This window comes from Schistocerca cancellata, chromosome 6 (assembly GCF_023864275.1).
Source record: "Schistocerca cancellata isolate TAMUIC-IGC-003103 chromosome 6, iqSchCanc2.1, whole genome shotgun sequence".
NCBI classification, from domain to species: domain Eukaryota; kingdom Metazoa; phylum Arthropoda; class Insecta; order Orthoptera; family Acrididae; genus Schistocerca; species Schistocerca cancellata.
Genome location: NC_064631.1, coordinates 200,763,845 through 200,785,836, shown reverse-complemented (window position 1 = coordinate 200,785,836; position 21,992 = coordinate 200,763,845). Strand labels below are relative to the sequence as shown.

At 45.3% G+C, this 21,992-nt stretch overlaps 1 protein-coding gene across 1 annotated transcript in view; it reads right to left on the bottom strand.

Moving 5' to 3' along the window:
* LOC126088247 (cytochrome P450 6B7-like) overlaps nt 1-21,580 on the bottom strand; it is a 58,067-nt gene extending 36,487 nt beyond the window's left edge. The window contains exons 1-2 of the mRNA XM_049906376.1: nt 21,456-21,580; nt 14,553-14,779 (exon numbers count right to left, since the gene is read on the bottom strand). Coding sequence (XP_049762333.1) covers nt 14,553-14,772 — 220 coding nt within the window. The 5' untranslated portion in view covers nt 14,773-14,779; nt 21,456-21,580. The remainder of the gene's footprint in view (nt 1-14,552; nt 14,780-21,455) is intronic.
* Between the last annotated feature and the right edge of the window lie 412 nt (nt 21,581-21,992).

Sequence of the window (21,992 nt, the reverse complement as noted above, 5' to 3'; positions counted from 1 at the left end):
ATGCATGGTCAGTGTCTGGGCAATGTCTCTCGGCGCTGTGAGGAGACATCCCTGATGCAGCAATGCTGTGACAGGTAGTTGGCTGCGTTTCCCGGAAATCCTCCTGATGGCTTCCCATACTTTCATAGAACTAGTGGAGTGGGAGATGAATTCCAAGAACGATTGCCATGACCGTCGTTTGCTCTCTTTAATCACTCGCTGTGCCTTGGCCCTTGCCACCCGAAAGGCCGCAAGATTGTCAGCTGAGGGACGGCACTTAAAGCGGCGCAGAGCTGCACGGCGGGCTCGGATGGCTGAGCAGCACTCAGTGGTCCACCAAGGACAGAACACCTCTTGGGATGACTTGAGGACCGTGGGATCGACAATTCAGCAGCATGGAAGATCACGGCTGTAACATGGTCGACCCATTCGTGGACGCTGGCACGGTGTTCCAAAACAGCTAAATGGCTGAAAAGTGTCCAGTCAGCTCTGCAGAGGTGCCACCGAGATGGCACTGATAATGCCACAGCCTCATCCAGGAGGCGAATCCAAAGGGGGAAGTGGTCACTAGAATGGAGGTCAGCAACAACCTCCCACAGAGCAGAATCCGCGAGTGCTGGAGAGCAAAAGGAAAGGTCAATAGCCGATGACGACCCGGAAGCAGTACAGAAATGAGTGGGAGCACCAGAGTTGAGGAGGCACAGTTCTTCAGACATCATGAGGCTTTCCAGAATGCGACCCCTGGGGCAAGTAGTCGGAGAGCCCCAGAAGACTTTATGAGCATTGAAGTCCCCCAGCAGAAGAAATGGGCGGGGGAGTTGGCTAATAAGGTGTGTGAGAGCCTCAGAGTCTATCACATCCTGAGGTGGTAAGTTGACTGAACAGACTGTGAGCCTCCGACCCACAAGAAGGTCAACTGCAACTGCTTGCAAGTCTGTAACGAGAGGGAGCTTAGATGAGGGGTGCATAACACGGACAAAAACCGCAACACCACCCTTTGCACTTTGCCCCGTCAGATCATCTTTCCGATATACGGTATAGCCCCGTAAAGAAGGAGCATCAGTGGCCCGAAAATGTGTCTCTTGGAGACATAAGCACAAAGGGCACTCTCGTACAAGGAGTTGTAATTCGGCCACATGCGTCCTGAACCCATTCAGGTTCCACTGTAATATGGGAGCCAGTGATTAGGGTGGCTGAACTTTCACCCTTCCTCTGTGCTTCGGAGGAGAGCCCGTACCCGCCGGAGATTTATTCCTGGGGCGAGAAGATCGCCCCCGGTCGACATCAATGTCCATCAGCTCCGATGACGACCCACGGGAGATGTCAGACAGTACGATGGCCTCGTCATCGGACCGACCCTGACTAGTCTCCTCAAGTGGCAAAACCTTCACCTTCGGCGTCTTTGTCTTGGAGGGCTTAGAATGCACAGCCTTGTCAACAGGTGGAGCTTTACTCGCCTGGGCAGAAGACGCCATAGGGGGAGAGGCAGGAAGTACCCCAATGTCAGCAACCACAGCCTTGTCCGACGTTGCAGGGAGAGCCGCAGGTTGCAAAACAACCGCAGCAGCACAAGTGCACTGGCAAACGCAGGTATTAGTGCTAACACTAGCAACCTCCGTTTGCGTAGCAACAGTGGCCATTTGCACCGGTTTCTTCAGAGCGGAAGCGAAAGATGTTGTAAACACAGGAGGTTGCATGGCCTTAAAGAGCTTCTTGGCCTCACCATAGGGGATGCGCTTAGATGTTTTAATCTCCTGTACCTTCCGTTCTTCGAGATAGATGGGGCAGACCCGGCTCCAGATAGGGTGACTCCCAGAGCAATTCACGCACTTCACAGGCGATGAACAATCGGCTCCTTCATGGGCAGGCTGATCACATTTACCACAAGTGGCTATCCCATTGCACCCCAACGTAGTATGCCCAAAGCGCTGACATTTAAAACAGCGCATTGGGTTGGGGAAATATGGCCTTACTGGCAAACGTAAGAACCCCGCTTTAACATGCTCTGGGAGTCTCGGGCAACTGAACGTGAGGATAAACGAATCGGATTTGACTAGGTTCCCATCGACTCGTTTCATAATATGCTGCACGTCAACAATACCGTCATCAGCCCATTCAGATTTTAACTCATCTGTGGGGATATCCACCAAGTCCCTACATGTCACAACACCCTTACTATAGTTCAGAGTGGAGTGGAGCTCGGTCTCGATAGCGTACTCTCCGAGACAGGTTGCCTTCCGAAGAGAAGCGACTTGACGGGAACTGGAAGTCTCAACTAACAGAGTCCCATTGCGAAGTCGCTTCACAGATTTAAGTGTTCCTGCAATCCCCTCAAGACCCTTGTGGATGTAAAAGGGGGAAACCCTCTCAAAGCTACCCTCCTTCCGTTTAATAGTCAAAAACACATTCTGATTATCAGCATGTGCTCTGTTACGACAGTCTGACAAATCTCGATCAACACCAGGCGCTGGAGGACTCCCAGCACGAAGCCGCTTTTTCGATTGGGTGTGTTTTCCTAACAGTGGCCCACCCAATCCACTGGTAGGGGGAAACGTAGAGGTCGAAGGGTCCATTGTGTCCCACGAGCAGCTAGGGAACTAAAGGTCCGCTCAGACAGAGCCCCGCGTGCCTGAGTAAGCCTTATACAACTGGGGTGCGGCAGGTGCCCCAGAGGTTGCCCGCTTGCGACTGTTCCACCCCAACAGCCATGCATCTCATAGACGCGGAGCACACCGGAAGATTGAGGGTTTTTTATAGAGGTTGTCCTTCCTCGCAATCCAGGCGGTCAAGCCAAGATTACCATTCCCCGCAGCACACAACATTCCACCGCCGCGCCATACGGTGGTCGCTGAAGCATGTCCGGGGGTTACGGTGACAGGAGTCTGGCGGCGCTGACCAGTCCCCAGCTCAGGACCCCGGGGTCGTCAAGCCCGTACTCAGCAAAGGAAAGCTGAGCCCCTGGGGGCCTTTACTCTCATTTGTAGCTCCCACAAACCGTATTTAAATAAATAAGTCACCTAACGTCAAGATGTGACAAAGGAAGGAAGAAGATGTTACTCAATATATAAACCCTGAGGCAACATATAGTCACTCCGGTTGTATTATTTGACTTGAATTTCTCACTGGGAGTGGAAATTAGGTGCTACTAAGACAACTGATTTATGGATTAACACACACTTATTTTTTAAAATAATTAATAACAATGTCTTTGCAATTCGTCTTTGTTTATCTGCTATTAGGATGATGATTCTGTTGTTACGTGATATAAACAACGACGGAGTCGGACTTGAAGTCACAGTAACTGCCGTGAAGGATATACTTTGGATCCGACTCTCTGCTGTTCTCGAAAACTGTCTGTGCAGTTGAAGGATTATGGTGCGATTGTGTAAGCTCGAACTACAAGGAGCGTGTTGTGCAAAGTAGGCCTGCCAGAACGTCGATCCCGATCTACACCCAAGATCACCCCAGGAAGGGAGTTGAAGCGGTTAAACTGGGGAAAATCCATACAGAACTTTTGAATTTTCAATGACTGGCAACGAGTGTTTACTAAGAATTTATGCATTAGTACACACTTCATTAAATAAACTCATTACCAAATGATGATCCCGAGCTTTTGTGGATATGACTATCAAAACTTCTCTAAGAACAGCCAGTATGTGAGGAGTCGGGGATCGAAGTAGCTTTATTATGACTATCCACGCCAACCTGTAAAATATCTCATTTCAGTTACCTTCGGGGAGAGTTTTCATGGAAGGGTAGAGGAAACCTGTACACTGTTGAAGGTTGTATGAATCAAGGACAGTATCTCAATGTCTTAAAAAAGGCTCATGCTAAGGAATTGTTTAATGGTGAAGATAATGTTTTTATGCGTGATGGTGCGCCATGCCATTAGGCTAAGTATGTGGGAAAATTTTTGGAGGGAAATGGTGATACTGTCCTCCCATGACCTCAGAATAGTCCAGACATAAACCCAATCGAAAATCTGTGGACAGTAATTAAGAAGAAAATAAGAACACAGAAGGTCACAGCGAAGGACAGTTTGATTGAATTCCCGAGACAAACGCAGTTACATGAGCTACATATTCAAAGCAGGTGTAAAATCTATTAGAAAGTATGACTAAAAGAGCAGAGAAATTAATAAAAGCCAAACAGATGCATACAAGCTGTCAAAACAATTGTAAACTGCTATACATTTACCTTAATTTTCAGTAAAAATTTGGCTTTCATCTACTTCTACATCTACATCTACATTTATACTCCGCAAGACACTGTCATTGTCTTCCTTTCCTGTTCCAGTCGCGTATGGTTCGCGGGAAGAACGACTGCCGGAAAGTCTCTGTGCGCGCCCGAATCTCTCTAATTTTACATTCGTGATCTCCTCGGGAGGTATAAGTAGGGGGAAGCAATATATTCGATACCTCACGCAGCTCGAAACCTGTACAGCAAGCTACACCGCGATGCAGAGTGCCTCTCTTGCAGAGTCTGTCACTTGAGTTTGCTAAACATCTCCGTAACGCTATCACCCTGTGACGAAACGCGCCGCTCTTCTTTGGACCTTCTCTATCTCCTCTGTCAACCCGACCTGGTACGGATCCCACACTGATGAAGAATACTCAAGTATAGGTCGAACGAATGTTTTTTAAGCCACTTCTTTTGTTGATGGACTGCAATTTCTAAGGACTCTCCCAATGAATCTTATCCTGGCACCCGCCTTACCAACAATTAATTTTATATGATCATTCCACTTCAAATTGTTCCGTACGCATACTCCCAGATATTTTACCGAAGTAACTGCTACCAGTGTTTGTCCTGCTACCATATAATCACACAATAAAGGATCCTTCTTTCTATGTATTCGCAATACAGATGCCACTCCCTGCACCAAGTGCCTATCCGCTGCAGATCTTCCTGCATTTCGCTGCAATTTTCTAATGCTGCAACTTCTCTGTATACTACAGCATCATCCGCGAAAAGCCGCATGGAACTTCCGACACTATCTACTAGGTCATTTATATACAGTATATTGTGAAAAGCAATGGTCCCGTAACACTCCCCTGTGGCACGCCAGAGGTTTCTTCAACGTCTGTAGACGTCTCTCCATTGAGAATAACATGCTTTGTTCCGTTTGCTAAAAACTCTTCAGTCCAGCCACACACCTGGTCTGATAGTCCGTAGCCTCTTACATTGTTTATCAGGCGACAGTGCGGTACTGTACCGAACGCAGCTTTACCATAACAGTTTGCCCACCTCTGTGGGTCCCTTTTCCTATCAGCAGACATTAACCAGACGCCGATATGCATCATATCTGCGAGACACTCAAGCCCGTCTCATGAAGGACGTGTGCTTGGAACCGCTCCTATCAGTGTGGTTCCAGTACGATGTATGCCCAGCACGCTACCCACATGTTTCCAGGAAAGTTGTGAACGTAATGTTTCCATACAAATGGATAGGACGGGGAGGTTTTTGAGTTGGCCAGCCTGGCTCACCTACGTGACGCCGTTAGACCTCCATCTCTGGACCGCAGTGAAAAGGTGTGTGTACCACGAACCTCCATCGCCAAAAGAGAATACGCAACAACGTGTTACCGCTGCGTGTACGTGAATATCTGTGGAAACACTACAATCTGTGCAAAGTTCACATGTTCACCGTCTCCACAACTGTACCGATGCAAATGGCAGGCTTTTCGAACATCTGTCGAGGTGACGCAGGTTCACCGGACGTGACGTAACCAGTTATTTGTAATCGCGTTTTCCATGCTAGATGTCATGCACAACCTTGATGTATATGTGGGCAGTATTCCACTAACAAGAACCATGTCTCATCACTAAACTATTCATCTAGTTTTCATTTGTGTAGAAAAAACGTACATGTCCCATTTACATAAACGTAGCACTGTATTGAAAGTGGCGTTTGTTCACTTTTATGGACTGTACATTGCTCCCCATTTTGTGAGCCCCTGAGAGCAGACTGCAGAACAGTGCAGCCAACTCTTGCTGTGCGTATTACGGCAGAAATTGCGGCGCCGTTGCCACCGTGTATAAGATTTATAACAGTTAAAACCAAGTCTGCCATCACTAAATATTTTGTGTTAGCAGAAGAGCTAACACCGTGTTACCAGTGGAGGCCGAAATGCACGTTTTAGCTCAAGCAGGCTAGTGTGAGGAGGGAAGAACTATACTGACGTGAGGTCTGGAACATGACAAGGAATTAGAATTCAGAAAGCGGAGGTAATTAGTTTGACACTTAACTTTAATCCATTAATGATGAACGTCGCTCGCTGACGGTACATGATTCACAATATTATCTGTTCAGAATACATTCTTGGCCGGCCGCGGTGGCCGTGCGGTTCTAGGCGCTGCAGTCCGGAACCGCGGGACTGCTACGATCGCAGGTTCGAATCCTGCCTCGGGCATGGATGTGTGTGATGTCCTTAGGTTAGTTAGGTTTAAGTAGTTCTAAGTTCTAGGGGACTGATGACCTAAGATGTTAAGTCCCATAGTGCTCAGAGCCATTTGAACCATTTTGAGCCAATACATTCTTGAAGTAATTATAGTAACTGAATATGGCGCCTTGCTAGGTCGTAGCAAATGACGTAGCTGAAGGCTATGCTAAACTGTCGTCTCTGCAAATGAGAGCGTATGTAGACAGTGAACCATCGCTAGCGAAGTCGACTGTACAACTGGGCCGAGTGCTAGGGACTCTCTCTAGACTAGACCTGCCGTGTGGCGACGCTCGGTCTGCAATCACTGATAGTGGCGACACGCGGGTCCGACGTATACTAACGGACCGCGGCCGATTTAAAGGCTACGACCTAGCAAGTGTGGTGTCTGGCGGTGACACTACAAAATACACCTCAGGTTTTCATCTCTGTAGAAAGAAACATACGTGTACCATTTAAAAGATCATACATTGTGTTGAAAGTGGTGTTGGTTGATCTTTACGAATTATGCACTCCAGCCCACTGTGTGAGCCCCTGGCATACTATAGGTACATCACTGCCAATTGCATTTTTCATGGTTAGTTTCACTTCCGAAATACACTGATGGACCAGAAAATGATGACCACTGACTTTTTTTTGGTCATCAGTCTACTGACTGGTTTGATGCGGCCCGCCACGAATTCCTTTCTTGTGCTAACCTCTTCATCTCAGAGTAGCTCTTGCAACCTACGTCCTCAATTATTTGCTTGACGTATTCCAATCTCCTCTGTCTTCCTCTACAGTTTTTGCCCTCTACAGCTCCCTCTAGTACCATGGAAGTCATTCCCTCGTATCTTAGCAGATGTCCTATAATCCTGTCCCTTCTCCTTATCAGTGTTTTCCACATATTCCTTTCCTCTCCGATTCTGCGTAGAACCTCCTCATTCCTTACCTTATCAGTCCACCTAATTTTCAACATTCGTCTATAGCACCACATCTCAAATGCTGCGATTCTCTTCTATTCCGGTTTTCCCACAGTCCATGTTTCACTACCATACAATGCTGTACTCGAGACGTACATCGTCAGAAATTTCTTCCTCAAATTAAGGCCGGTATTTGACATTAGTAGACTTCTCTTGGCCAGAAATGCCTTTTTTGCCATAGCGAGTCTGCTTTTGATGTCCTCCTTGCTCCGTCCGTCATTGGTTATTTTACTGCCTAGGTAGCAGAATTCCTTAACTTCATTGACTTCGTGACCATCAATCCTGATGTTAAGTTTCTCGCTCTTCTCATTTCTACTACTTCTCATTACCTTCGTCTTTCTCCGATTTACTCTCAAACCATACTGTGTACTCATTACACTATTCATTCCGTTCAGCAGATCATTTAATTCTTCTTCACTTTCACTCAGGATAGCAATGTCATCAGCGAATCGTATCATTGATATCCTTTCACCTTGTATTTTAATTCCACTCCTGAAGCTTTCTTTTATTTCCATCATTGCTTCCTCGATGTACAGATTGAAGAGTAGGGGCGAAAGGCTACAGCCTTGTCTTACACCCTTCTTAATACGAGCACTTCGTTCTTGATCGTCCTCTCTTATTATTCTCTCTTGGTTGTTGTACATATTGTATATGACCCGTCTCTCCCTATAGCTTACCCCTACTTTTTTCAGAATCTCGAACAGCTTGCACCATTTTATATTGTCGAACGCTTTTTCCAGGTCGACAAATCCTATGAAAGTGTCTTGATTTTTCTTTAGCCTCGCTTCCATTATTAGCCGTAACGTCAGAATTGCCTCTGTCGTCCCCTTTACTTTTCCTAAAGCCAAACTGATCGTCACCTAGCGCATTCTCAATTTTCTTTTCCATTCTTCTGTATATTATTCTTGTAAGCAGCTTCGATGCATGAGCTGTTAAGCTGATTGTGCGATAAATCTCGGACTTGTCAGCTCTGACAAGAGCTGACCACTGACCTACTACCGATATAAACCCGTCCAGGCGATAGCAGAGTCACCTGGCGAGGAATGACTGTTAGTGAGACACACGCACGGTGAATGTAGTATTAGTGAGCGTGCTGTCCGCGTGTAGGATGGGGAAGGCGCGCGATCTACCTGAGTTTGACCGAGGGCGGACTGTGATGGCCCGGAGGATCGGCACGAGTGTTTCCGAAACTGCACGACTTGCCTGGTGATCGAGGAGCTCTGTGGTGATTCTCTTCAACACGTGGTGAAACGAAGATGAAACCACGTTCAGACGTTTTGGGGTTGGGCGACCACTACAGATGTCGGACATCGTAGTCTGGATAGACTGGTAAAACAGAACAGGCGGCGAACTGTGGCGGAGCTGCCATCAGACTTCAGTGCTGGGAAAAGTACGTTTCTGAACACACAGCGCAGTCAACACTCGTAATGATGTGCCTCCGCAGTCGACGATCCATGTAAGTGCCAATTTTAACATCGCGACATTGGCAGCTACGACTGGAATGGTTTCGTGACCATCCACTGGAGATTGACGCAGTGGCAGAGAGTTGCATGAACTGATGAATCCCAATACCTTCTTCATCACGCCGAAGGGATTGAGCGAATCCGTCGTCTTCCAGAGGTATAGCTCCTTGACACCTGTACTGCAAGATGGAGACAAGTTGACGGCAGCTCTCAAAAGATGATCAGTTCTGACCACTAGATTGGAAAACGAGCGCCGAAAGCAGCCACTACCCCGTTTCAAACTGGTTTCTGCCCCATCTTAGTGACACACTATGTGATCAAAAGTATCCGGACACCCCCAAAAACATACGTTTATCATATCTGGGTGCATTGTGCTGCCATCTACTGCCAGGTACTCCATATCAGCGACTTTAATAGTCATTAGACATAGTGAGAGAGCAGAATGGGACGCTCCGCGGAACTCACGGACTTCGAAAGTGGTCAGGTGATTGGATGTCACTTGTGTCCTACAACTGTACGCGAGATTTCTACACTCCTGAACATCCATAGGTCCACTGTTTCCGATTTGATAGTGAAGTGCAAACGTGAAGGGGCACGTACAGCACAAAAGCGTACAGGCCGACCTCATCTGTTGACTGACAGAGACCGCCACAGTTGAAGAGGGTCGTAATGTCTAATAGGCAGACATTTATCCAGGCCATCACACAGGAGTTCCAAACTGCATCAGGATCCACCGTAAGTACTATGACAGGTAGGCGGGCGGTGAGAAAACTTGGATTTCACGGTCGAGCGGCTGCTCATAAGCCACACATCACGCCGGTAAATGACTAACGACACCTCGCTTGGTGTAAGGAGCGTAAACATTGATCGATTGAACAGTGGGAAAACGTTGTGTGGATTGGTGAATCACGGTACACAATGTGGCGATCCGATGGCACGGTGTGGTTGTAGCGAATGTCCGGTGAACGTCATCTTTCAACGTGTGTAGTCCCAAAAGTAAAATTCGGAGGCGGTGGTATTATTGGGTAGACGTGTTTTTCATGGAGGGGGATTGCACCCTTGTTGTTTTGCTTGGCAATATCAAAGTACAGGCCTACACTGATGTTTTAAGCACCTTCTTACTTCCAGTTGTTCAAGAGCGATTTTGGAATGGCGATTGAATCTTTCAACACGATCGAGGAATTGTTCATAATGCACTGACTGTAGCGGAGTGGTTACACGACAATAACATCCCTGTAATGGACTGGCCTACTCAGAGTCCTGACCTGAATCGTATAGAACACCTTTGCGCTGTTTTGGAACGCCGACTTCGTGGCAGGCCTCACCGACCGACATCTATACCTCTCCTCAGTGCAGCATTCCGTGAAGAATGGGCTGCCATTCCCCAAGAAACCGTCCAGCACCTGGATGGACGTATGCCTTCGAGAGTGGAAGCAGTCATCAACACAATATTGATTCCAGCATTACCGATGGAGGGCGCCACGAACTTGTAAGTCATTTTCATACTTTTGATCATGCAGAGTATCTCTTCCACAAGCAGTATCAGACAACGGTCTAAAGCCAGAAAAGATAAATACAGAAACAGAGCGCTATAAGTTTACACCGGGAAGAAACGAATTTACTATGTTCTATTTGACTACGCCAAGTGCAGTCTCCTTCGTGAACGATAATTTCTGCTAGCTTGTGGCCTTACGGCCAGCTATCCAGCCGATTGTTACCGATAATGAGTGCGGCCACTAAACTGCCGCTCTCGCCTATAAGACGTGCAAACGACTATTCCGGTCCTCAGGCCCACGCAATGGGGACTTGCCAACTTTTCTTTGCCACTAACTGCCGACTTTCGAAATACACACCGTAACAGCACCTTCTGCAGACAGCGTTCGAAACAGCTCCCTAAAATTACACAGTGAGGTAAAAAAAAAGTCACACGACGACGGAATTATCCCAACGGCACGTAAATCGGTAGATGTGATGTACATGTACAGACAAACAAATTTTTGCAATTTCGGAAATACTGGATGATTTATCGAAGAGAAAGAGCTTCGCAAATTGAGCAATCCAATAATAACGCGTTGGTCCACTTCTGGCCCTAATACAAACAGTTATTCAGCTTGGCATTGGTTGACAGAGTTGTTGGATGTCCTCATCACATATATAATGCCAAATTCTGTCCAACTGGCGCGTTAGAGCGTCAAACTCTCGAGTTCGTTGGAAGGTCCTGCACATAATGCTCGAAACGCTCTCAATTGGGGACAGATCGATCTACTTTGCTGGCCAATGTAGAGTTTGGCAGCCACAAAGACAAGTAGTAGAAACTCTCGCCGCCTGTGGGCATGCTTTATCTAGCTGAAATATAAGTCCAGGAGGGCTTGCCATGAAGGGCAACAAAACGAGGCGTCAAGTATAGACGACATATCGCTGCGCTCTAAGCGGGCCACGGATGAAAACCAAAGGGGTCCTGCTATGAATAGAAATGGTACCCCAGGCCATCACTCCGGGCTGTTGGGATGAATGACGGGCGGCAGTCAGGTTGGTATTGTATCACTCAGGACTGTTGGGATGAATGGTGGGCGACAATCAGGTAGGTATTCTATCACTCCGGGCTGTTGGGATGAATGGCGGGCGACAGTCAGGTTGGTATTCTGTCACTCCGGGCTGTCAGGATGAATGGCGGGCGACAGTCAGGTTGGTATTGTATCACTCCGGGCTGTCGGGATGAATGGCGGGCGACAGTCATGTTGGTATTCTATCACTCCGCGCTGTCAGGATGAATGGCGAGCGACAGCCAGGTTGGTATTCTATCACTCCGGGCTGTCGGGATGAATGGCGGGTGACAGTCAGGTTGGTATTGTATCACTCCGGGCTGTCGGGATGAATGGCGGGTGACAGTCAGGTTGGTATTCTATCACTCCGCGCTGTCGGGATGAATGGCGGGTGACAGTCAGGTTGGTATTCTGTCACTCCGGGCTGTCGGGATGAATGGCGAGCGACAGCCAGGTTGGTATTCTGTCACTCCGGGCTGTCGGGATGAATGGCGGGCGGCAGTCAGGTTGGTATTGTATCACTCCGGGCTGTCGGGATGAATGGCGGGCGACAGTCATGATGGTATTCTATCACTCCGCGCTGTCAGGATGAATGGCGAGCGACAGCCAGGTTGGTATTCTATCACTCTGGGCTGTCGGGATGAATGGCGGGTGACAGTCAGGTTGGTATTCTGTCACTCCGGGCTGTCGGGATGAATGGCGGGTGACAGGTTGGTATTCTGTCACTCCTGGCTGTCGGGATGAATGGCGGGTGACAGTCAGGTTGGTATTCTGTCACTCCGGGCTGTCGGGATGAATGGCGGGCGACAGTCAGGTTGGTATCCCATCACCACGCGGGGCGTCCCCAGACACATCTTTGGCTGGAATCTCATTGACGGCAGTACAAGTGTCTTCATTGATAAATCCCACATCGAACTGATGCCCAATCACCAGTAAAGACGTCTGGAGACGCACTAGACAGCGGTGGGGTACCAGTCGTCCGCCTTACAGTTCAGCAAACTGGAGTGATGGTCTGGGGTGCCATTTCATTTCATAGCAGATGTTGGCTGTCATCTGCAACCAGCTAGAGCACAGCATTACATCTACGATATTCCATGCCTCGTTTGGTTGTCGTTAATGGCAAGCCATCCTGAGCACACGTTTAAGCAAGATAATACTCGCTGACACGCGCGAGAGAGTCTCTACTGCTTGTATTCGTGCTTATCAAACACTACCTTGAATAATAAGGTCGTCGGATCTATACTCGCCAGCTGGGCAGCATTTGGTACGATATCCGTCAGAAGGGTATCCAACAAATTTACCAATCAATGCCAAGCTGAATATCTACTTGCATAAGAACCAGAGGTGGACCAGTGGATTAGTCAGTTGCTGAGTTTCTGAAGCTCTTTCTCTCGGATAAATAATCCAGTTTTCTGAAATTGTAATCATTTGTTTATATATGTACATAACATCCCTTATTGACCTTATAATTATATTTTCCCAGAGAGATTTAAGTATCACCTTTATCTACGACAATGACGGAAGCTGAAGAAATGAATTAAAATTCATGCTACAACCAGGACTCGAACATGAACCTGCCGTCTTACGAAACAGAAACTCTGACCATTACAGCACTACAGTCAACACCGCTGTACGAACTACTCAACTCCAGTGACCTTCGCAACACAAACTTCAATTCATATCAGTGTAGGGGGACAATACGCTGGAGATATGAATTGAAGTTGTGTTGGGGAGGGCATACGACTTGGGTAGTTTGTACAGCGATGTTGACTGTAGTGCTGCGGTGGTGTAATGCTCAGCATTTCTGCCTAGTAAGCAAGAAGACCTGGGTTTGCGTCCCGAGCGTGGTTTCTTCAGCTTCCATCATTATCGTAGATTTCAGTCCCATTGAGGTAATTCCTTCTTAATGTACTGTTTTTTGTGTTAGAGAGTATTGACATTTAGTCCTTACAGCCAAAACAGAATTATGGCTTTATCATTGCATGTTTCCTGCTAATGCTAAGGCCGGTATTACACTACCAAATTTCTTTGTCAAAGATTTGATCAAAGATGTAATCAAATATTCGTCAAGTATATTTGACAAAGATCTTTGACGTGGCGCTAAAAAGGGGTATTACACTGTCATCATATTTTTCGTCAAAGTTCAAGACGGCTGACAACAACAACTTGTTGTCAACAGCAGTTGCATGTACCACAATTGTACTGTGTGCACATGCGGAAGAGCAGCGGGAAAAAAAAGGAAACATACTTGGGTGAAGCCCTGGGTTTTACGACGACATGCTACGGTCGCAGGTTCGAATCCTGCCTCAGGCATGGATGTGTGTGATGTCCTTAGGTTAGTTAGGTTTAAGTAGTTCTAAGTTCTAGGGGATTGATGACCACAGATGTTAAGTCCCATAGTGCTCAGAGCCATTTTTTAACTGCTATATCTGCAGAAGACAGGCCCACTGTAACACTCCGATTTCTTGCTACAGGAGAGGGGTAGGTTAGGTTAGATCTCCAATCTTCCTAATCTGTTTTTGTATTCAGGGTGCCTCACGTTGTAAAGCACCTCATCAGCTTTATACATCTCTATTAATTTTGTAGTTGTCGGTATAACCAATTGTATTTACCGGCAATGTTTATAAAAACACACAGATGACAGAACGGTGCAGCGATGCTAGTGCTCCACGTCGTAACATGTCACATTGCAGTGAACAGAAGACAAGCGACTTCTTTGATCAAATATACAGCGTTGCCCTAGATTTGATCAAATATTTGACGACATTTGACAAAGTTCCCTATTACACCATCAAATTTCTTTGACAAAGATATTTGACAAAGATATTGGACAAAGAAATTTGGTAGTGTAATACCGGTCTAACTGCAGTTGCCGTCAGGTGCTACGGACGCCTCCCATCCTAGGAAAGTCACTCGCTCTTGAGATTGATCCAGAACCCTCCCCGCAACCCACTGAGGAGTATCAGGTACAGACTTGCCCATTGCTTTCAGGCTGCAGAGGGCCTCATTGTCCTAGACACCGGAATGCTGGCTGCTGCAGCCACGGGACGAAGTCACAGGCGCGGCGAGAAAATGGTGTGTTACAAACGCACTGAACATTTTTACATCATTACATAATTAATAATGTATATTTCCTAATCATTGACGACAGTTAAAAATTTCTTACTTGGCAGTTGGTTGTGTATCTTCAGCAGTGTGACGCCGACAGGTTCCTGGCCTAGAAAGGTTCTCCGGAAGTTTCCAAACGGGGCGGTAGGTTCGGCGTACGGCACCCCCTTGCTCTTCCAGTAACTATAGGCACTGGAGAACCACAAGTAGAGGGCGAGCACGGCCGCCGGTAAGACGACGACCAACTCGGCGACCCACGAGTCCAGGAGCAGCGCCATCAGCAGTCTGGAAAAAGGAAATAGGGAAACGGCGTCAGCATCCGGCGGAATGCCAGGAAAAGCTCAAATGGACATGGAAACCTGTTACCAGTAAAAGAGATTTAATCTTAGTTTCAACCCCGTCAATAGATTGTCTTAACTATGCTTCACACCTAATGACATGCTCACAACAAAGCTGAATCACCCGAATCTACGGATATACTCTCGCAAGCAGGAAAATAAACAAAAATCAACTCTCCGGGTGTTCCAAGCTGAACCGCCTCCTGCGAAACTGCTTCATTCTCGAGGCTCGCATGAAAACGACTACTTATTCCAATGGTTACACTGGACTTTCCTACGAAAAATGGCGTCATCCTTCATGAACAGAATTCTGCTTGTAAGCCAGTCGATTGCATTGGTCACCAAATGACTTTTATTTACCTTACCTGCCATATTTCGACATTTTAAGGTTATTTTGTGGCTGCTGAATCCAAATATGACATGTCTTATCTAATTCGCTCTAATTTTGAGGTGTGGTATATCATTCGTTGGGTATTGTGTCTAGGTGCGAACATATGGCAGCAATGTGTTTTCTGTCTATATACTTGTAAGCACTGACATTTTTGTCATTTAAAGTGTATGTCATTCTCTACTACATTGTTGATTACAAAATACACACACACACAGATATATATATATATATATATATATATATATATATATATATATAAACTCGTATTTACTATGTACAGATGTGCAGATAAAAAATGTGTTCGTCCCGCTGAGCCTATGTAAGCCACCCAAATCGCTTCTGTTATATCTCCTGGCGCCCTTCGTAAGCAAATTTCTGTTCCGACAATTTCCGATATTAAATTTCGAATGTTCGAATGTGTGTGAAATCTTATGGGACTTAACTGCTGAGGTCATCAGTCCCTAAGCTTGCACACTACTTAACCTAAATTATCCTAAGGACAAACACACACATCCATGACCGAGGGAGGACTCGAACCTCCGCCGGTACCAGCCGATATTAAATTTCAGCAAAAAAAACTATTTTTTGTGCGCTCAGAGCTGTACTCATTTTTTCCCTGAAGAAATATTAGACCTTTATTGCTGGGAATTGGAGAAGAGTCACTTTAATCACAACAAAACTTTGCCGCAAGCAGTGAGTTCGCTCTTTATGAACATTGTTGTTTGTACCGACAGCACCTTCCTGAGCAATGTTTTTTGACGCTGTCCTGCATAACTTGAGAGCGTGAGCTGTGTAGGTGGAGTCACGTGATTTGTGTGCGACACATTGTTCTTAACGCAGCTAAGCAAAATAGTAACATGATAATGGCTTCTTAAGGGTCTGTCAAGCTTTAATTAAAAGGGAATAAACCTTTCAGTGACGGGGAAGTAGTTAAAGAAGCAATGATTAGTACCGCTCACTCTTTGTTCGATGTTCACGAAGATAAATCTGCGCTTATGTCTTCTGCAAAAAGGACTTCAGTTGTCTTAGCAAAATGCTGATAGACGTGTCGAACATGTCTACAAAAATTTACAATCTTAATTATATCAGTTCCTGCAATCCTGTGAAGTACCAACATTAGTGGGGAACGCACTTTACAGATTTCGTTTGAGTGCATGCAAAAATATACATATTTTAAAGGAGAATATCTTGAGAAACAATTAACACGATATGTACAATACGTTTTGTTGTTTCATTGTTTTTGTAAATGATTGAAAGACAGCCCTCGCCTTAGTGTATTTTGTAAAAACGAACAGATTGTACACATTGCAATTAGGACTTAAAGCGTTCTCATCCGCAAATTTCTTTTACACTGGATAAGGCAGAACTCGCTACGTTCCATATCTACTGGAACTGTGTGGACATCACACGACTTTGTTATTCAAGTGCATCGTATTTCCAGCTGAGCAGCACCTTTAAAAATGACCGTTTGTTCTTTTCTAAACCAGACCTCATCTGTTTTTCCGTTCGTCTATTACGTTTCGAAGTATTCGACTGTTACTGTTTTCTCTTTGAACTGTATAAGATCTTCTTTCCAATTCAGCAAAACAACGGCCATTACCTTCCTGTTTCCCAAATTGATTTTTTCCTGCTTTCTAACGGCCGGCCACCGCCTTGTGTGCAGTGCTTTTTTTTTGGGAGTTCAGGTCACATTCAGCTAAAAGTATAGTTGCTCAAAATTTGTGGTATTCCTTTTAAAACAGTCCACACGACGCTGAGACATTCCTTCTCGCGTTTCCTTGTGGTTAGCACTCAACAGAAACATCACTCATTCGGCACAATTCTTTTGCACAGGTAGATTTAGGTGCAGAATGCACCGCGAAATTTGTTCTGTTTCTTCAGTTTCATGTGTTTAATACACCCTTGACTGCCTACTGGCCATTAAAATGTTGCGCATTTCCTCTCCGGTTTTCACCTGAATTTCTATTATTTGTACGTCCTGCATTTGGACTATCTCCAAACTATGAAGGCTCTCACTTAAATTCAGCCACCTGTTTCTTCGCTACGAAAACGGGGGAGCAGATTGCTTATAAACCTTCGTCAATGTTGGTAAAATATTGGCCATTAACAGTTCAAACAAAGATTTGTATTACTCCACTAAATTACCGTTTACCGAAACACACACGAAATGAGTAGTTGAAAATACCACATAAATAAAGTTAGTCCGTAGATCAATTTTTGCTTGACCTAGATAAAAGAAAGCTGCTTTTGATGTTACCTCCGTTTAAATAATATGGTGGTAACTTTTAATTTGTGTGTGTAAGTATTTACTCATAATTTCAAAACACACTGTGAAAACTGACCGAAGAAGCGTGATATGTAAAAGTGAAACATAATAAGGTAATTAAAAATAGTGAAATATGTCATTCTGCAGCCGCGCGGGATTAGCCGAGCGGTCTGGGCGCTGCAGTCATGGACTATGCTGCTGGTCCCGGCGGAGGTTCGAGTCCTCCCTCGGGCATGGATGTGTGTGTTTGTCCTCAGGATAATTTTGTTTAAGTAGTGTGTAAGCTTAGGGACTGATGACCATAGCAGTTAAGTCTCACAAGATTTCACACACATTTGAGCATTTTTTTGTCATTCTGCTAAACGTCATCGGAATAGAAGTTATAATACAACTGGTAGTCGTTCCGTGTCGCATTGTCCCTCACATACCAAGCATGATTAGACATTCAGTAAGCCGAAAACTAAAGACTCTCTCACATGCACATCTACACTGCAGGCGATATCAAAGTGGGCGAGGAATGCGCACATGATAAGCGTGATAAAGAGAACCACGGCGCAACGGCCTATCTGGTGAAAACTGCTGATAGTGCATGAATTGTTCTTCCTGCTGATGTTATCTGAAAGGTATCACGAAATATGTATACATGATTGTAAGAGTGTTCGCTGTTTTAGCCATACTGATGTACACCTACCAGCTTTTATAAGCCGGAACATTAGACTGTATATACGTGTTCGGTTAGTTATGTTACGCTAAATAACTGCAGTTGCTTAAGGCTCGATTCAGAAATAGGCATGCGATGGCATTCCACGTGTATCCCCACAGTGCTACCATCGCACAATTTGTGGACCGCAGCAAATATAGGAATTCAGTAGTACATAGGTCTCTTCTCAATGGCACGAAGCTGTCTGTGAGAAACGTACAAAACCTTCTCGAAAACTGTCATGTTTATCGTGGACGACGTTATTCGTGACTGGATGCAGAGTAGACACGCAATTAATGGCTGGCCCTCAGCTGTGGAATTACTCCTTTAGAACAAAAATATGTGGATGAACAGAAATTTAAAGTCAATGAGTATGAGACGGGAGAGGGGGAAAATCTGTACGGTTATGTTTCAGACATGGCGTCCGTCTTGGAATCAGCCATCTTTGATGCAACTCGTAATTTTTCATGGAAAGGGGGTCATGTGACATATGGGAAATGAGGCCAGTAACACGATTTGAGCATAGCTTTAGTCATTCTAGAATTGTGACTGATATTTCTTTCGTTAGAGGTGACGTGAAAGTGGCGTTAACACAAGCCTTATGCACTGAGACAGGACAGAAGAGAGCCCGTGTTATCTCAGAGGATTTCGACCAGTGCCAACGTCACAGGCCGACGCATCGTGAAACTGGCAGAGACACGCGGAAAGCTGGGACGATCGGAAGCGGCTACGGATGAAGCCTCATCAGCCGCCGTCTTGGACAATTCAACGAGAGTCCAGAACGCCGTACTGGCCCCATCTTGCAGGAAACTTGGCTAACGTGGCGAGGAATGTGTTAAGCGGATAACAACTCGAAGATGAATGAAACTGTGCCCTGATGAGAGACACCTTTTATTTTCTCGTGTAATTTTATATCTGAATTGACACGTCACATGGCGCCCTTTCTGTTTGAAAATTAACCTTTAGCTTCCAGATGGTGGCGTACAAAGCCACCACCATGACGGTAACCTCGCCTCACAGGTTTTCTAAAAAGGTGGTTCTGCACCTAAGCATAACACCGTACATTTAAGATGCCAGTTCGCTATATTTGTAGACCCTTACTTCATAACGATTATCCCAAGGAGTCCCAGACGAGCCGGCCGCTGTGGCCGAGCGGTTCTAGGAGCTTAAGTCCGGAACCGCGCTGCTCCTATGGTCGCAGGTTCGAATCCTGCATCGGGCATTGACGTGTGTGATGATGTCCGTAGGTTAGTTAGGTTTAAGTACTAAGTCTAGGAGACTGATGACCTCAGAAGTTAAGTCCCATAGTGCCTAGAGGCATCAGTCCCACATGAATTCACACGATAGAGCAATGCTGTTACTACCAGAAAGTTTTCTATTGCAGACAAGGCACCAACTGTTGGAAATTAATATTTCAGGTGGAGTGATGTCTCATTACCTGAGAAGACCGGTCAAGCACGTGTTTCTCTCTCTGATTACGTTCCATAAGAAACAACTTCCTTACGCCTCGACGTTGACGATTTTTATTGTAGTGAGAACATAGAATGAAAGTGGAAGCACTGCTGTTAAATACTGACATGCTAGATGTACCGCACAGGGGTTATTACTGAAGAATAGGATACAACCTGTCGGCTTTGACCAATGATGTCAGAAGTTACCAGAGATGATGTGTTGCACAGATTTAACAGACGAATGTTGAGAAACAAAGAAATGCAGGATAGAGATACAGATGGTGGGCATATATCATGTACATTCATATTTTGAACATATATTAAGTGCATCGGTTCTTTGAGTCCTAGAATCCTATTCTTCAGTTATCCTATTTAGCTCAGCTGAAGAATGGGATACTAGTGCAAAAAAGAAAGGGGAAAAAGGGACAGAAGTAACGTTAGCATGGAATACCTCAGTAGACATATATGAGTTGTATCCTGAACTTCAGCTAATCTGTATAGGTTAACTGCAGCAAGGGATATAAATCAAACGTAGGTCGACATTTTAGCCTTCGCTAGCACTAATATCCTAGTCTGCAGTTGACCAATGTAGGTCAACTGAAATATGGGATACAAATTGTTTTCGTCTTCTATGCTAATAGTATCGATTGCAAATCGTCATTGTAGTACTAACGATAGCGAAAAAACCTACAACAGTAAAATTATATCCCGTATAATTGCATAGGCCTCCACGGCCAGAGCCAGTCGACATAAAAGTTTTCTGGGTATCGTACCGCGTCATAATGTAAAAACTACTGCTGCTGGAGAAAAACCAACGTTTCGGTCACGATTGCAGCGGCCTTCTTCTGCGTCCCGTACTGCAGTTGACCTGAGCAGGTCAACTGAAGAATAGGATACTAGTGTTCGTGAAGGCGAAAAGCTCGACATACGTAAAATTTGTATCTCGTACCTCAGTTGGACTATACAGGTCAACTGAAGAATAGGATAATAGTACTAGCGCTAGCGCAGGCGAAAAAAAGCGACATAAATAAGATTTGTATTCGGTTCTTCAGTTGACCTATATAGGATACTACCTTCATCGTTCAGCTGAGGTAAAGGGTGCCAATGTTACATACGTCGCTTTGCGTCTTTGCTAGGTCAACTGAAGTACGGGACACTAATTTTTCGTACGTCGGTCTTTTAGCCTTCGGTACTACTAGTATCGATTGCAAAATATCGTAGTAATATTAGTGCTAGCGAAGGCGAAAAAAAGCGACAACTGTAAAATTTGTATTCTGTACTGCAGTTGATGGACCTTGCTTCAAGTCTTCCATATCCATAGGAACAGATAAATCCATACCTACAAACGAAAATCAAAAAGTAAAAATTGTTCAGAATGAAAAAAGATTCTTCCAAAATATCTCAAACTGACTAAGAACGAAAATAAGTATCGAATGAATTGGAACGAACAAATGATTTAAATTAATGCAAGCGACAAAAATCGTATACAGTGTCTAGCCCTGACTTTTAAGAACACATTCATTTATCTCAGTTTACAATGATAACGCCTTGCCACAGAAGATAATCCATTTATTACCTACGGCTCGAAAATAAAGACATTAATACTACACGCGCAAACTCAGTTGACAGTGGGTGTGATGGCTGGTGGGTGCGACCGTAAAGGTATTTCCCATTTACAGTTGCTTCCATCAGACAGCGCACCGAGTGTCAGTTTAGTTTGCGATTATAATATCTATGAGTAAATTATGACGTCATTGGTCAAAGCCATTCTTCAGTTGACCTACAAAGGGTGCTGGTAGCCAGACGCACACCGACCTGTAACGAGCAAGCAGCGCCTGGCAGCTGTAGGGCCGGCGATGACGGCTGCAGGGTCCGGGATATGAACTGCGCCGCAGCTGTCGAGAGGGGACTGTGTTGCCTTCTCACGGCAGCCGCATTTAACCCTTTCAGACCTGGTGGTCACAATTGTGTACATAAAGTTTGTTCTCTAATATTTCGATGACAAGAAATGTCAGGTGCATCCAAACCCACAGAGCACATTTGTGTATGTTTCTTTTGACCATGCTTTAGCAGCTGCTGCTCTCTTGTGAGCAGTCTGTGAACCACATAGTAAAATATACTCTCTGGTGTCGTCTCTCTGTGGGAAGCCATTACTCGTTGACTTTATTGCTATAATAGTCACATTCTGGGTTTTGTTTATGAATGTTTCGTGTGGTTTCCTTCTTTTGGAAACATTAGACATTCTTTCAGTGGAATTTTCAGCAGTTTCATTCAGTTCATATTTGTGTTATGTACAAGTTAATTTTACTTTACACATTTGTGTACAACAGGTCCTTAATGGTGCAAAACAGG